Source organism: Fistularia commersonii, chromosome 9 (assembly GCF_037954325.1).
Source record: "Fistularia commersonii isolate RoL2024-O1a breed Wild chromosome 9, RoL_Fcom_v1.0, whole genome shotgun sequence".
NCBI lineage: Eukaryota > Metazoa > Chordata > Actinopteri > Syngnathiformes > Fistulariidae > Fistularia > Fistularia commersonii.
The window spans coordinates 15,449,154-15,464,415 of record NC_141292.1 but is presented as its reverse complement, the minus strand read 5'-3'; the positions used below and the strand labels follow the sequence as shown (position 1 = coordinate 15,464,415).

General features: G+C 54.0%; 1 protein-coding gene across 2 annotated transcripts; it reads right to left on the bottom strand.

Annotated features, from left to right (window-relative positions):
- Positions 1-193: 193 nt before the first annotated feature.
- Positions 194-14,646, bottom strand: naa25 (N-alpha-acetyltransferase 25, NatB auxiliary subunit). Of its 2 annotated transcripts, XM_086152664.1 has the most exons (24): positions 14,546-14,646; positions 11,355-11,440; positions 9,419-9,557; positions 9,230-9,348; positions 9,070-9,144; positions 8,879-8,986; positions 7,493-7,571; positions 7,314-7,425; positions 7,156-7,245; positions 5,725-5,897; positions 5,531-5,643; positions 5,246-5,453; positions 5,071-5,160; positions 4,821-5,001; positions 4,633-4,732; positions 4,386-4,537; positions 4,108-4,233; positions 3,780-4,029; positions 3,572-3,695; positions 3,382-3,447; positions 2,762-2,859; positions 2,582-2,692; positions 2,360-2,500; positions 194-2,256 (listed from the first exon to the last, which is right to left on the bottom strand). In XM_086152664.1, the coding sequence occupies exons 1-24, from the start codon at positions 14,601-14,603 to the stop codon at positions 2,134-2,136; spliced, it is 2,922 nt and encodes a 973-aa protein (XP_086008790.1). In that variant the 5' UTR covers positions 14,604-14,646; the 3' UTR covers positions 194-2,133. The 2 variants fall into 2 exon arrangements, 1 of the variants encoding a protein (XP_086008790.1); XR_015106615.1 differs by lacking the exons at positions 194-2,256; positions 2,360-2,500 and having other exon boundaries at positions 2,601-2,692; positions 4,108-4,186.
- Positions 14,647-15,262: the final 616 nt, after the last annotated feature.

Sequence of the window (15,262 nt, the reverse complement as noted above, 5' to 3'; positions counted from 1 at the left end):
CCTCACTTCATTTCATTCTGACCGCTCGGTGATTCATTCCTTCCTATTTTATCCATCCGTATCCCGCAAGTGTTTTTTAATAAAAATGACACAAAACTCCACATTTTTTTTCCTTTTTATTTAAAAAAAGCTTTTGACATTCCAGTGTTTTCTGTTTTCCATTTTCTAACAAAAGAGGATGGTGAGACGACACTCCAGATTGTCAGCCATTGTTGTTGTTTTATTTCTTTCATGTCCAGACCCTTCAGCAGGATCATTGAACAGAAAAAAACAAACAAAGAAATAAATAGATAACAACAACAACAAACAAACAAACCCCGCGGTTCATTTCCTCGCAGTTTGTGAACGAGAGGGCGGATTTGTTTTTTTCTTCTTCTCGCCTTTATCTGCCCAATTCTCCCGCGATAAAACAGATAAACAACCAGCTCCGTCTGTAAACCGTCCGCTTGTTTGTGTTTTCGGTTCGCGAGACCTTGATTATTTACTTTTCCGCCGCCCCAAATCCCCGGCCCGCCTCTGCAGGGGAAGACGAAAAAAACACCCGACGAGTCAAATCACCGCAGCCGCTTCGAAAAACACACTCGCGTCCTTTCACTCCTCACACTCTTTATTTACAAAATAGGTCCAAGTTTTTGTTTGTGGTGGGAAGGAAAAAAAAAAAACAAAAAAAAACATAACTAGAAAATGCAGAGACGCGCCGCTGAAAGAGAGACTTTCCCCCATCAAAGTTGTGTGGACAGAAGTGATTTTTAAGGTTGTTTTCAGGCTAATTTCTGATGAGTGTATTTTAGTGTAACGTCTTGATTTAAGGCTTTTTCAGCAGGTGTCGGGAATTTCCCCAAACGTTGAATTTGAACGTTTCCCCCGGATTTAGACGGATGAACTGTCAACGGCAGCGCTCATCTAAATGTGTGAAAATCTAATGTTCATATTTATTATTGTTTATCGCGTCTGCGGTTGGTCAACGGAGCGATTATTCCCCCGTTTTGTCTTACAGGGGAAATCGACTCGGCAAAGGGGGGAAAGAAGTTGGGGACAAAACAAAATACGGTAACAAAAAAAAGAAAGAAGAAACCTAAAAAAAAACAAATACTAAGAAAGGGTTTCACGCCCTCCTCAGGACAGGTGACGCCGGCGGAGGTCATGTGACGTGGCTTGGAAAAACGCATCGTGTCGTAACGTGAGAAAAAAAGAAAAAAAAAACTGGTGAAACGTGTGATTCAATCATTTTTGTCCGGTAAAACAGCTGGAACGCGTGATGCTGCGAACACGCACGCGCCCGGTCTTCTTAAAAACAATGAATACTGCTGCGGTTATTACAAAAAAACTTGGGAATCACTTTCCTTATTCATGAAAAAACTACAAATATGTTTTGACCGGTAATCTGGATTATGGTTCCTGGTGACCCCGCGCACGGTAACCTACCAACGGGTGAATTGAAATGCTGATGCGGCGTCACTTCAAGGCTGAATAGATGTGTGTGTTACAACCCAACGCGGTGTCATCCAAGCCTTTTTTGAGAAGTCTGTGGATCGCGGCGGCTCGCGAGAGAAATGAGGAATTTATCAAAAAGAAAACAAACAAAAAAAAAAAAAAAACGATATAATACTGCAACTACGGAGGCGGCGGCGGAAGCATCCGCTCCCAGAAGCGGCTCCCGCCTCCCCCTCCTCGGAGGGACAAAAAAGAAGAAATCCCGGCGTGGCTTTACGTTGCCGGAGGAAAGACGAGAATAAAAGGAAAAAAAAAAGAAGAAAAAGGAGGAAAAGGAAGAAAAGGAAGAGGGGTGAGGAGGCAAACTGGCCAACGATAGTGGTTCACTGCTCTCTATCTGCAGAAGGTCGTGGTCGTTGCTCGTCACTATGTACAATAATTTAATAAGTTCTTCTAAAACTGCTTTTTCTTTGTTTTTTCTTTTTTTTTTTTGCTTATTTGCTCTATTTTTTGTGTTTTTTTTATTCATTTATTTATTTGCCTTCCTTTTCAAAACCGGGTTTAACGCCTTACTTTGCCGTAGAAACTTGGTGAGTTACTAACAAGTGTGTGTGTGTGTGTGTGTGTGTGTGTATGTGTGCGTGCGCTATAAGAGTTACAAAATGTTCCAGGGGACACTTGAGGCTGGTCTGCAGGCCGTCAGATCTTCAGGTTCTTCAGGGTCTCGGCCCTCTTCCTCAGCAGGTCCCCCACCTCCTGCAGCGAGCGGAGGTAGCTGCTCTGCACCTTGTCCATGGCGGCCGAGGTGAACGACGCCTCCTCCTGTAGCCCACACACACACACACACACACACACACACACACACAGGTAAAGTTCAGGACGCGTGGAGATGCTCCTCAGAATCACGCCGCCGCCGTGCACGGACCTGCGTGTGGCCGTCCAGGGAGATGCTGGCCAGCCGGAGGGCGGCGATGGCGGCCTCCTGGCCCCGGACGTGCTCCAGCGCCCGGACCAGAACCTCCTGCAGGCTCCCCGTCAGCTCCTGGAAGCCGCACATCACCGCCGGCTGCACAGACGGACGTCACACCTCAGCAACGGTGATCGGCATGCAAGCGTGTGTGTGTGTGTGTGTGTGTGTGTGCCGCACCAGAGCCGTGTTAGTGTCCTTTTTCTTCTTCTTCTTCTTCTGTAAACTGGTCTTGAGCGGCCGCAGGACCTTGGCGCAGTAGCCCGCCGTCCACAGGATGACGGACACCGTCTGAGCAGAGCGGAGACCGGCTCAGGGCGCGCACGCGCACGTGCACGTAGAGACGGGACGCACACTCACCTCCACAAAGAAGATCAGGTTTTCTAGTAACGAGGGCCGCGGCTTTAACGTACCGTCCCGCATCCCCAACAAATCCCCTTGGCATTTATTGAGTATTTCTGCAAGGAGAGGACAGGATGGGAGGCGTCGCCGAGACCGCAGGACCTGGACAAGACCTCATGTTCCCGGCAGAGAGCTGCGTTCCTCTAATACAAACCTACTAGCAGCACCTTCTGCTCGCTCTAAGCCATCTCAGTTCTACTACCTCAGTGGTGGAACAAACTTCCGGAAGCAACAAGACGAGCATCATCTCTCTCAACCTTCAAGAAACAGCTAAAAACTCTTCTCTTTCAGGACTTTTTACTGCGCTGATGCCCCAGATCAGGTTGGGCAGCAAGTTAGGCTATGCAGTGTGTGTGTGAGTGTGTGTGTGTGTGTGTCTGTCCAAAAAAAAAACCACCTCACTAACCCCAGCTTACTGTTCTGTATATTTCCTGTGCATCTTGTATTTGCAAGTGTATTTGCAGTCCTTCTGTCCTCTATTGTAAGTGGCTTTGGATAAAAGCGTCTGCCAAATGTAATGTAATGTAATGGACACCCGTGTGTGTGTGTGTGTGTGTGTGTGTGCGCCAGAGACTCACCTTGAAGCTGAACTATTAGTGATTTGAAGGTGTTGCAGATCTGCGTCTGGAGCTCCGACGACTCGTCTGTTGGAGAGAGGAAAGAGGAAGCGGGAAAGCGGCGGTGAGGTTTTGCGTCGGGTTGTAAACATCCGGCGCTTCCTGTGACGGCGGCGGGCGCGGGACCGAAGCGGGAAGTTTAAAAACTCACCCAGGCCGAGGGTCTCCAGCTCCTGCAGGTGCAGCGACAGCTGCAGGGCGGCGGCCTGACACTGGCAGCTGCCGCTGGACAGGGCCGGGGCCAGGCGGGTGGAGGGCGGCCCCAGGAACGGGTACTGAGCGCCAAAACAAACAATAAATACATGAAAAAACAAACATAGCAGACGCGCACACACACACACACACACACACACACACACCTGCGTGCGTTTCTCCACCATCTGCCCGGCGGTCTGCAGGGTCTGGTCCAGCTGCGTCAGGAGGCCGCCGAGCGTGGACGTCCTGTCCCCGACGCCGTTCTCGTTGGCCACCTCCGAGTTGTGCGGCGGCGCGGCGGCGGCGCCGCCGAGCGCGGCCAGGGAGGCGAGGAGGCGGAGCGTCAGCGAGCGAACCCTCAGCCACAGCAGCTCCTCCTCCAGCGAGCGACGCCGGTGCTCGTCGTTCAGCTGCCTGCCGGGCCAAACGGAGGGCGCTTGATACGGACGCGGGCGCGGAATTCCTGCACACACTAGAGATTTAAGCACCCACCGCTCTTTGGGGTCCCAGCAGGTGAAGACCGTCAGGTCTCGGTTGTCCCTCACGGTGTCCCAGGGGACGTCGTCCTCCTCTGCGGACAGAGACATGGCCTTCACACTCTCCTCCAGACTCAACACGCTGAGGGGAGGGGGGGGCGGGGAGGGGTGGACAAGTGCAGAACAACATCCCGGTCAGGACTCCGGCTGGGCAGTCGGGGAAGGTGCGAGCGGGCGGCGGCGGCGGCGGCGGGCGGCGGGCGGGGGGCGGGGGCGCGCCGGGCGGGCTCTCACATGTCGGCCTCCAGGAGGAGGTCCAGCAGCATCCTCTCGGTGCGGACCTGGGCGAAGTGCAGCGACTGGTTCAGCCGGTTCCTCAGGGCGATGAATTCGGGGATCTTCTCGAAGGCGCCGTACTTGTAGGCCTGGATGATGTACTCTGAGGTCTGCGGGGGGACCAGAGGCGGAGGGTCAGCCTGCGGCGGAGCGGGGCTCACGGCGGAGCGGGGCTCACGGCGGGCGGCGGGCGGCGGCGACTCACATCTTTCTGGTTGGAGTGGAAAAACCTGAGGGAGAAATTGCAGGACTGGGAGGCGGCGGCGAACTGGCCCAGCGACTCGGCGTAACGGGTCAGCAAGAACCTGCGCGTGAGAGACGGCGCCACGGGAGAGCGTGACAACAGTGTGGACGGCAAACGAGCGGCGCGGCGCGGCGAGCGTCCGGACGCACCCCACGGTGTCGTGCTGCACGTGCTTGGCGTCCAGGCTGAGGTACAGGTCCACCACGGGCTCGAAGGCCCCCAGACGGCAGTAGAGGAGCAGCAGCAGCAGCTTGAACTGGGCGTTGGAGGGACTGTGGGTCAAACCCTCCTGCAGGAAGCCCAGACACTGCCACGCCATGCTCTCGTCGCCTTGGAAACACGGGAGCGCGGGGTCAGGCGGCGGCGGGGCGGCGGGCGCGGCGAGCGTCGGCTACTCACCCGTCTCCGTCCACAGGTCCACGTAAACGTGCGCCGCCATCAGGCAGTACATGTCGGAGAACTGCAGCTCCGTCTTCAGAGCGCTTTTCCCTGACGAGCAGAGAAGAGTCGGCCATTTTTACGTCTTCGAAAGCGGAGACGAGCGGCGCGGGGGTCGACGGGGTCGACGGCTCACCGAACTTGAGCCCGTGGCGGTAGCGGGCCTTGAGCTCGCCGACCAGCCGCAGCTTCCCGGCGGCGTCCAGGCCGTGGTGCAGGCCGAGCGCTCGGCCCAGCTGGCACACGCACAGGTGCCGCTGCAGGGCTCCGGTGTCGGCCGGGAAGGCGAAGCCCTCGTCCGCGGACTCGCCCAGAGGCACCGCCTCGCTCAGACGGTTGATGAACTGCGAGGGACGCGAGGAGACATGTGACTCGGGGGTCGGCGGGCGGCGTGGCGTCACGCGACGCGGCGCCTCCTGACCTGAACGTGCTGCTCCGGCAGCAGCAGGTGGAGGTAGAGCTTCAGGTCGGTGATGCAGCAGGGTTTGTCCCCGAACTTCCCGAAGAAGTGCACCATCAACTCCAGAGGCTCGCCTGGTGGAGAAGAAGGGCACGGTCACGCGGGGCGAGGCGGCGGCGGTGGCGGCGCCCGGCGGCGTCCGGACGAGGTCGTACCCAGCAGGCTCTCCTCGGGCCGGCCCCGCTCCCTCAGCCGGTGCATCAGCTCCAGGCGGGCCAGGTACGGCCCTCGCAGCGAACGGGACTCCTTGCCGTCCTCGCCCTTGATCCGCTCCTCCACGAACCGGACCACCTCCCCCACCGTGTGGTGGACCGACCCCTCCGTACAGCTGCACGCACACACACACACACACACACACACACACACACACACACACACACACACACACACACACACACACACACACACACACACACACACACACACACACACACACACACCAAAACATACGGTGTTTGGAGAGCAAAGAGTAGGTGCGTTTCCAGGTGGAGCAATAATTCTTAGTTTCTCCTGATTTAATGGCCAGCAGTGGGTTGAAGTGACACGTGATTCTGGGCGCGGCCTCCTACAAGAACGTGGCTGACGGAGCCGATCCAGGAGACAGAAGCGAGGCTGCCGACCTGGATGTGTCCAGAATAAGGAGGAGGGAAGCGGTGGAGCGGATGGATGTCACAGATAGAAACGGTCCTGATGTTAATTTTGGATCCTGTCTAGGATTACGGCGAGACAAGCGCGGGGAGAACCTGCTTGGGTCGCCGGTCATTTGGAGGAGAGGAAAATCTCCAGAGGCAGTCGGAGGGGTTAAAGGTCAGAGAGCGGGATCGAGTCCGGCGAGATAGAGAGCCGGGGGCCGTCGGCGTCACGACAACCGTCGACGTGGTGTGGTGACGGACCTGGAGAAACATCGAACGGCATGAAAATGACATTAAATCTATCTAGATTTATTATATTCAGGAAAAATACTTCTTTTTTCCCATGTATTCCATGTATCCTGCATTGTCTGGCCTTGGGACGGACACGGGTGACGGACCCACGGGGGGAGGGGAACCTTCTCATGGACAACCAGTTGGTCCGACACACTTCACCACAATCAATTTATCCAAAGTGCAACCCGGCAGTCTGGACCGGTGGGCCGCTAAGAGAGAATAACGCTGGCCGAGCCCCTGAACTCCCTGGACGCGTGGAGACCAAGCACCCCTCCGACATCTACCACTACTACTTCCTGCGCTGCCTCGGGTTTCTCCAGTTTCTCCTCACCTTAGTGTCTCTATTTACTTCTTCTTGCTTTAGTAACAATTTGGTGAATTGAATTTACCGCGTCATCATCTTAACGGTTTACATCCCGCCGTCTGCCGTCGCACGGCGGACTAATGACGTCATCAGCTCAACAAGACTCCGGACTCAGCAGCCCAGAGCCTTCGTAGCATCTCTGGGGATTTCAACCACACTGTCATCTTCTCTGGCCGCTTTCAAACAACAGTTTCCTTCGGGATAGATAAAGTTTTTCTCATCTCTCATCTCATCAGGCTTTTTGGAGGCGGGGTTTTCAAACCGAAACGTGATGACGGACACAAGGGAGCACTCACTGCTCGCCGTCCTCCGGCGGACTCCACGACTGGTCCATCAGGTGGAAGAGGGAGTCGAAGTAGGAGGGGTAGAACTGCCAGTCGTCGGGGCTGCAAACGGGGATGTTTGTGAGCGTCGGGCGGTGAGTTTGCGTTACGGGAAGGCGAGCGGCGCTCACTTTTTCAGCAGGAGTTTGTGCGCCAGGGCGTTGCACTCGGGCCAGCGCTGCAGCCTCTGGTACAACATCATGCACTTGTTCTCTCTGCTCTGAAGCTCGCTGGTCAGCTTCTCTGCAACGCCACGAGATCTATTCAGTGAGAGAAGCGGCGGCGGCGGCGGAGGGATACGCTTACTTACCCCCCAGAGGGCCCCGGATCACGTCCAGGGCCTCCACGCACTTTCCCAGGCGCTCCAGGATCATGAAGTACAGCTGCACCTACAGTCACACACAACACAGTTGGCGGGGGGAGAAAACACAGTAAAGTACTGCGATGACATCATCTGAGCATCTCTTTTGTTAAATGGGTCAGTATTTTATTTCAATTCCTTTTTTTTTCCTCCCCCTAGACGTTCAGTAAAACCTCTGCTTACAAAGTGAATTCCTCTCGGTTTGCAAACCAAAATGTAAATCAATCAATCAATCAATGTAAATCCCATGGATCCGTTCTCCTGCCCCCTAAACATACTGCTCTCTTTTCACACTCTTGATGGCTTTATTTGTGGAAAAAATACAGAAAAGGAATTGAAGACAACTTTAATGACGACCCTTTCTGGGTTTTTTTTCTCTTCTTAACAGTACTTTCCTTCACTAAATCAGCAAAAGTAAAGCCTTCTCGCATGTGAGGCCTTTGCTAACGCCATCTGCTAACGCTATCTGCTAACGTTATCTGCTAACGCTATCGGCTGACGCTATCGGCTGACGCTATCTGCTAACGCTATCTAACGCCACCTGCTAATGCTGGCTTTCATCCATCCAGGCTGACAATAACTTTTCTTCTAAGACTTGAGACCTTAGCTTTGTCATGGCAGTCATCCTTTAGCCACATCGGGCGTCTTTAGCTCATCTGTGTTCTTCAGGATGACACGGACGTTGATTTAGCCGTGTCATAGTGTTTGACGAGATCCTTAACACGAACACTGCTCTTTTAGCTACGATTTCCTTCTTCAGATCCAGTGCAATTTAACACCACGGTCACCAGCTCTCTTGACATTTTAGGAGCCAAAATGAGGGTTTGCTTACCAAAGAGCACAGAAGGGCCTTCAGACAGGAGAGCTTGAACAGCGTGGAGTAGCGTGCACGACAGCGGCTACGCAACAACGCGTTTGTTTGTTTCGGACTTGGTGTGTTTGCGCGCTGGTGCGCCCAGGCTCGTTTGCGTCTCCGAACCCAGTCGGTGGGACGACGCGTTGGAGGTTCTACCGTAGGCCCGGTTCTTCTGCGGTTATTCATGATGTAGAGCCACCGTGTGCTAAAGAATGGACTCCACGTAGCAGAAAATGGGCTGAAAGTGTTGGCCTGCTTTAACAGAGGTGATTTCTGGGAAGTCACGTCTCATTCCTCACTCTCATCCAAGCATCTCAGATACATGCGACGGTTCCCTCCGTCATCCATCCATCTGGGGCAGCTTAGGGCGTTCGGACAGAGGGAGGAACCCGGAGAACCCAGAGGAACCCCGGAATCGCACCGGGGTCCTTCTGGCCTCGAGGCGGGAGCTCTAACCCGGTCGGACCCGGGACACTCACCTCCGCCTCCGCCTCGATCTTCTCCTCCCTCACCATCTTCTCCACCATGCGCTCGGCCAGCGGCAGGAACATGGTCTGGGACAGCTTCTCGTCCTCGGCGGAAACGGCCTGGGCGACGGACGGGGGCGGAGGGACTTATGACAGTCAGAAAATCCTCCCGGAGCAAAACTAGCCCCGCTTTATTGTCTTACCTGCATCACCAGACTCATGACGGACCAGAAGTAGTACGGGTTCTTGGGGACGATTTTGTACAGAGCCATTCCTGCCTGTGGAGAAGGAGGACCGGCACCCTCCCGGTTATTCCGGCGGCGCACGTGCGCGCGACCGGGTCCACGTGGACGCCCGTCTTACCTGCTGCATCTTCTTGTACTCGCCGACGCGAGCGTACGCCATGAACAGGTGCGAGTGGTACTCCTCGCTGAGGGGAACCTTCTTCACCGCCGCCTCGTACAGTTTGGTGACCAGCTCGGCTGCAAGGGGAAGCGACGTTCAGGCCGCGGTTCTGTGCGCGCACGTGCGCGTGCACGGGCGTGTACTCACGGCGATGCATCTCGCGGTACAGGATGGTCAGAGCCTGTAAGGAGTTGTCGTCGGTGGGCTCCAGCGTGGCCACCTCCTGCGCCAGGGCGAAGGCTTCATCCTGCTTCCCTGTTCTCTGGAGACCGATGGCTTTCAGCACCTGCGGACGCCGTTTTCAAACGCATCGAAGAGATCCAACAACTCGGGATTTCGTTCGAACCTCTTTGTTAGTCAATTTCTTGCTTCGCCGGCCTGTTTTTACCCCCGAAGTGGCCGAGCGGCGAGCGCAACGGTTTTTAAAAAGGGGTATCAAGTATACTAGTCGCACTACAGTGAAAGTAGAAGTACCTGCTAAATGAGTTCTCCCAATCATCTGCATCTCATAGGAGTGGACCCTTACAAAGACGGCGCCTTGGAGTCGGCGCTAAAATTGTGCTTGGAACTGGAAAGTCCACGCTCCTTGTTTTACCGCTCGCTGGTGTCCAGCGTCATCTTCTACGCTGTTGTGTGCTGGGCAGCAGGCTGGAGACAGCTGACACCAACAGACTCGACAAGCTCATCAGGAGAGCTGGATCTGTCCTGGGAGTGGAGCTGGAGTCTGTGGTGCAGGTGTCAGAGAAGCTCCTCAGCATCATGGACAACGTCCATCACCTCCTGCATGGACACTGACGTCCTGTCGGAGCTCTTTCAGTCATAGATTGATACCACCCAGGAGCTCCACTGAACGCCACAGGAGGTCTTTCCTACCTGAGGCTATCAGACTTTTTAATTCCTCTTCCTTCAGCCGAAGGGAATCTTCAAATCTTTGTATATAAGACCTTAAAACAACAATTGACACTTTATATTTCATCGTATTTCTTATTCTCCCTCCTTCCTACAATTATCTATTACGGTTATGTTTTTGCTTGACACTCTGGCACAACAATTTCCTTCGGGATAAATAAAGTTGTTCTTATCTTATCTTATCTTTGCCCTCTGCTGTCCGACTGCATCGGGCGACGGCCCAGTTCCCCGAAGAGTCCAAGCTACCGCCAACGCCTCTTCTCTGTATCCTTACGCCGGCCCAACGTGAGCGTACCGGGGGATACGGCTTCCCCAAATCGTGAAGGATTTCGCAGGAATGGATCGCAGAGGTCCATCTGAGGTCAAGATAACTGAGCCTTCTGGAAGGCCTTGACTACGCCGCCCCCCGGAGGCGAGGAGCACCTTTGTCTTTCATGCCCATATCCAGGATGTCAGAGTGACTTCTTTTTATTTCCTCCTGAAGTCCAAACGCATCGACTGTCTGGGAAAAACTGATGATGAGCGCGGCGGTTTCTCGCGCTAGTGCTAGTAAGGAGGACAAATAGTAAACGCTTCGCCACTAAATCTCCAAAAGTAAAGCGTTCTCGTGCACGAGACCCTGGCTCACCGCTTTCTCCAGCAAGCTGACTTACATTAAGCTACTACTGACTCGTCTACTTCTTGTAAGACTTGAGATCTTTGCTTTGCCGATGTGTCGAAAGGATGGAGTGCGTTAGCGTTAGCATCTTTGTTCTTCAGGATGGTTCAGATGGTCGACTTCGCCGCGTCGTCGTGTTTGGAGAGATCTGCGACAAACACCGCTCTCGCGTTCAGCGAAGCTTTCCTGCTTCAGATCGATAGAAATCCTCAACTTCTTCTTAACGCCACGAGCACGGGCACTCTGGACTTTTTTGGCCGGCACGACGAGGGCTAGCTTACAGGAAAAAAGCCTTAGAATGGGAGAACACAACAACGTAAACAAGGCACGGCCGCCGCTACGCTACAACCCACGCGGCTGAAGGCCAGCTTGTTTGTCGGTGCGTTCTTGCAGCGATGCTTGTTCTCAGCCGCAATCAAAATGGGATCGTAAACTCTGTTCGAAGGGCAATTCTTCACGATCCACCGCGTTCGTAAGCCGAGGTTCTACTGCGTTTAAAACTCGGGCGTGTCCTACCTTCGCGCAGTGCAGGTCCTTGTGTTTCTTCAGCAGTTTGTCCGCCTGCTGGATCGCCATTTTGTTGTTGCCATTGTCCAGGTAATCTGGGGGGGTGGGGTCACACACACACACACACACACACACACACACACACACAATTAAACATTACTCGACCTGTGCAGGGATTAGGGATTAAAACGTTTATTAGCTCAAGCGGAACACGTGTGCGTGAAAACTGTCTTTGTCTGGATAGCGTGCGCGCACGGCAACGCAGCCGCCGACACCAGGAAAAAGAAAAAAAACATTCATCGGATGTGATTTTAAAACATTTCGGGCATTCTTTGATGACGATATCGGCTAGTTCTGTCGCGAAAAGAGAAAGAACGATTTCATAAAGACATTAGAAAAGAAACCATTATTTTTAGGCACCTTCTTCAACTCCATGTACGTGCACAGGAAGAACAAAAACAATGAAAATAAAAAGTGGATATGGGGGAAAAAGCCTAGAAATCAGCAAAACTAAATGGAAGACTTGGAAAATAAATGATATATAGAAGAGTTGCTTTAAAATTCAGCGAAAGGATTGGAGACAGCCTGCTTTAAATGGCCTGCATTCATTTAAGACACACACACACACACGTCAGAGCCGCCCGGTATCTCACTCCGGGGTGAATAGTTGGGAGGGAAAAAGAAGGAGTTCCATCGAAACGCGTTTTTATGTTGGAACCACATCGGGAGGGACGACGGGGTCACGAGTCGCCGCCGCTTAGACTTCCACAGGGCCGTGGACAACGTGACCTCGTCCCTCTGGGCGCCGCCGAAATAAATGCATTCGTGAACTTTTAAACGGACGCGTGATCCCACCCTTAGCATCCCGTTAGCTTAGCATGATCGGCGGGAACCCGCCGGCGGCGGTCGTCAAAAATAAAAACGCAAAAACAAACGAGCACAGAAACCGATAAAGGCGTGAAATCCGGAGTGCGGTCGGTTGCTGCAGCTCCGGTGGAAGATTCCTTCTCACACACACACGTGATTGACGAAATTCTCAATTGAGTCCTTTTCCTGTAAAAAGCCTGTGTGTGTGTGACTTTATGAGCAGCTGCATCATATTTTAAGTTCACACACACACACACACCCTGCTCTGTTCAGCCTCATCAGGACAGCTGATTGCCAAATTTAACCGTGCCAGACAGAGACCAGCGATTATGTCACGTCTACTTTGTTCTCTGTTCCCTCGTCGGGGGCAAAGAGGGGGTTCACGCCGACTCGGAGGTCAAAAGGTCACGCCGGGAGACGCGAGGCTTCGCGCCTGCGCCCCAAAGATGGCGAAGGCCCCCTTTCTCCTCCGGTCGGGTCGCCGCTCTGCGCTCGGGAGTTCTCCACCTGAACGCGACGACTCTAAACGTGCGTTCGAAAGCAGCCTTTGTGATTTCTTATATTTCGGCAGATGATAATATATAATATAATAATATAATATTTCAAGCGCCTGCTTGAAATATTGAAAAACGTCACGGCCGCGGTCAGAATGTGCAAAAACGACCGAGCGCGCTGGTGAGTAAATGGCAGATCGGTCGACTATCGATACCGTTCGGAATTCCAATTGACGGCCGAGCAAATCAAAAGTGAATTTTTTGGACACAACATGTCGTGTGAAGGTTAGAAACCATCCATGACGGCTGATAGTGGGAGGCTCTACATGATTTACAGAGGTCGCTATGAAAAACAAAACAAATAACAAAAACAAACATTTTCTCAGGTCCCCGGTAACATTTGCCCGTGTAAATCACATCCAGGAAAGTCGGGAGAATTTCGCAGATGTCGGACGTAAATACGTCCGCTTTTTCCAGAGGATGCGGCGGAAATGTTTGTCTTGCTTCGCGCAAAGTTAAAAGCAATATTTCTATCCGGTAACAGCAGATAATCCGGACCGTTTCACAGGAAACTATTTGCTTTTGGCCCAAGTTGACCCCGAAAATGAATCCGTGCAGCTGTTGGTCATCATTTCTGCAGGGAGACACTTCCTCTAATGTTTTTGAGATGCGGTTCTGACCGTCTGACACACAGCAACAGATATAGATGGATTACGGCGGTTCAAGGATGAATTCTCGCGTCGATAAATGTCACAACTGTCTCATTTAGTGCCGAAACGTCGACTTCAGCGTGGTTTGCACCGCGTCCGTCTTCACGTGTGATCGGGGAGGCAGGTGAGGTCCTTCCAGGCTGGACAGGTTGTGCAAGAAGAGCAGGGTGAGTCCAGAAGCTCCTCCACTTTCCAAACACTTCTGCTGAACGACTGCACTTAAAATACAACTTACTCAAACTAGCTTCCAATGAAAAGCTGTGTATTCCGTTCAAGATAAGTAGCGGGCGGACCGCAGGTGATAAATTGCTCCGTCTCCGCAATTGATGATCTTTATATCTGCACGGAGACTTAAACATAGCGATAACGTTGATTATTTCTGTTATTCCAAGCCTCAAGTCGGATGACAGCTCCATGCCAGCTGGCTAGCTGGCTAGCTAGCTAGCCGGTTAGCTGGCTAGTTAGCATGCTAGCTCGCTAGCGTGCTAGCCGCTTAGGCGCCGGGTTAGCATGAAGCATTGTCCTTTAAGTGTTGGGAACATCGCGGCAACAGGAGGCTGAGCGCAGAGCGTTTTGGCCGAAATACGCAGCCGACGCACGTCCGTCCGGACCCGGCGCGGTCACGACGGCAGAAATACGCGTCGACCAGCACGGACGGGCAACTTTTCTTAGACAAAACCTGCGCACGGCGGCGGCGCGTCCATTGAGTGACATGCTAGGTGTGACACATTAGCCCGCTAGCTAAGCTGTCAAATAGCGACCGTTAGCAGAGGGGAGAAAACACCTCGACTTTCAAGAGGGAGCCCCGCCGGAGGACTTCGCCGTCCGGACGAGTCGAGGCGACGGCGCCGCCGCCGAAACTCTCCCGCGGCCCGGCGCGGAGGGGTTTTCCCCGCGGCGGCCGGCGGCTCCCGGGACGCCGCCCCGGCTCCGAGCACGCCGGCGAAGGTGCACTGTCATCGGGCGCTGCGGGCGGCGGAGTCCGCGGTCGCGGCTGGAGGGGCCGCACAGCCGCCCTCCGCCCCGGACCCACGCCGGTGTAAACCCCGCGGCGTGACACCGACCCCCCCCCGGGGTCCCACCGGACCCGCGGACGGCGACAAACCCGTGACCCCCCTCCCCTCCTCACCGTATATGGGTCTGAGTCTCCTGTCGTTGGGGTCCTGCACATGGCCTCTCGCCGCCATGGTGGAGTTTACCTGCTGGCTAAGTGTTGACGCATGCGCACTGGGCCGCCCGAGCAGCCCATTGGAGGCTGTCAATGAAGGGTGAGCTCAGCTCCCAAAACAACAACAACAACTCTTCTTCTGATGTCTCTACCGTGACAAACACATGCAAATATACTTCACGCCGATTTGCAGGACAGGGAAGTCCTTCTTAAAGGTGTGCCGTCTTTAGTTTGGTCACACGCCGCTTGCAAAGAGTCGTTTATGGACCCGGGCGGCGACGGGACGGCGACCTAAACGTCATTTGAGATTTCTCTTGGGCCCGACTTCCTGCCATGCTGCCGCGTCCCAAAAGTGCACAGCAACTGGAAAAGCCCTCGAGAGGCACCTGTTTTTGCATATCAGAATAAATGACCAAATTGGGCGCCGGAGGTCGAGCGATCGTCTTTGGAAGGAAATTTGTTGGTTTCTGGGGACGGTTACCGGCGTTTATTGGCGGGTTTCCACCAGCATTTCGTTCCCGTGGCAGAGCCGCCCCTTTCTGTGCCCGGATGCAGCCAAACCAGCCGGGTTGCCACCATGGAGCGGTCGAACAGCGCCTGGGCCTCCCCGCTTCATGTGGCGCCCGAGGCCGACGGGTCGCGGCGTCCGATTTTCCCATTCCCGGCATCTAGTGACCG

What these genes read in the sequence shown, in the direction of transcription:
- naa25 (XM_086152664.1), bottom strand. Translation starts at nt 14,603, where the DNA reads ATGGCGGCGAGAGGCCATGTGCAGGACCCCAACGACAGGAGACTCAGA. An exon ending in GTACCGCGAGATGCATCGCC is followed by an intron (nt 9,349 to 9,418) that starts GTGAGTACACGC and finishes TTCCCCTTGCAG; the next exon opens with CCGAGCTGGTCACCAAACTG. An exon ending in AGATCGAGGCGGAGGCGGAG is followed by an intron (nt 7,572 to 8,878) that starts GTGAGTGTCCCG and finishes GTGTGACTGTAG; the next exon opens with GTGCAGCTGTACTTCATGAT.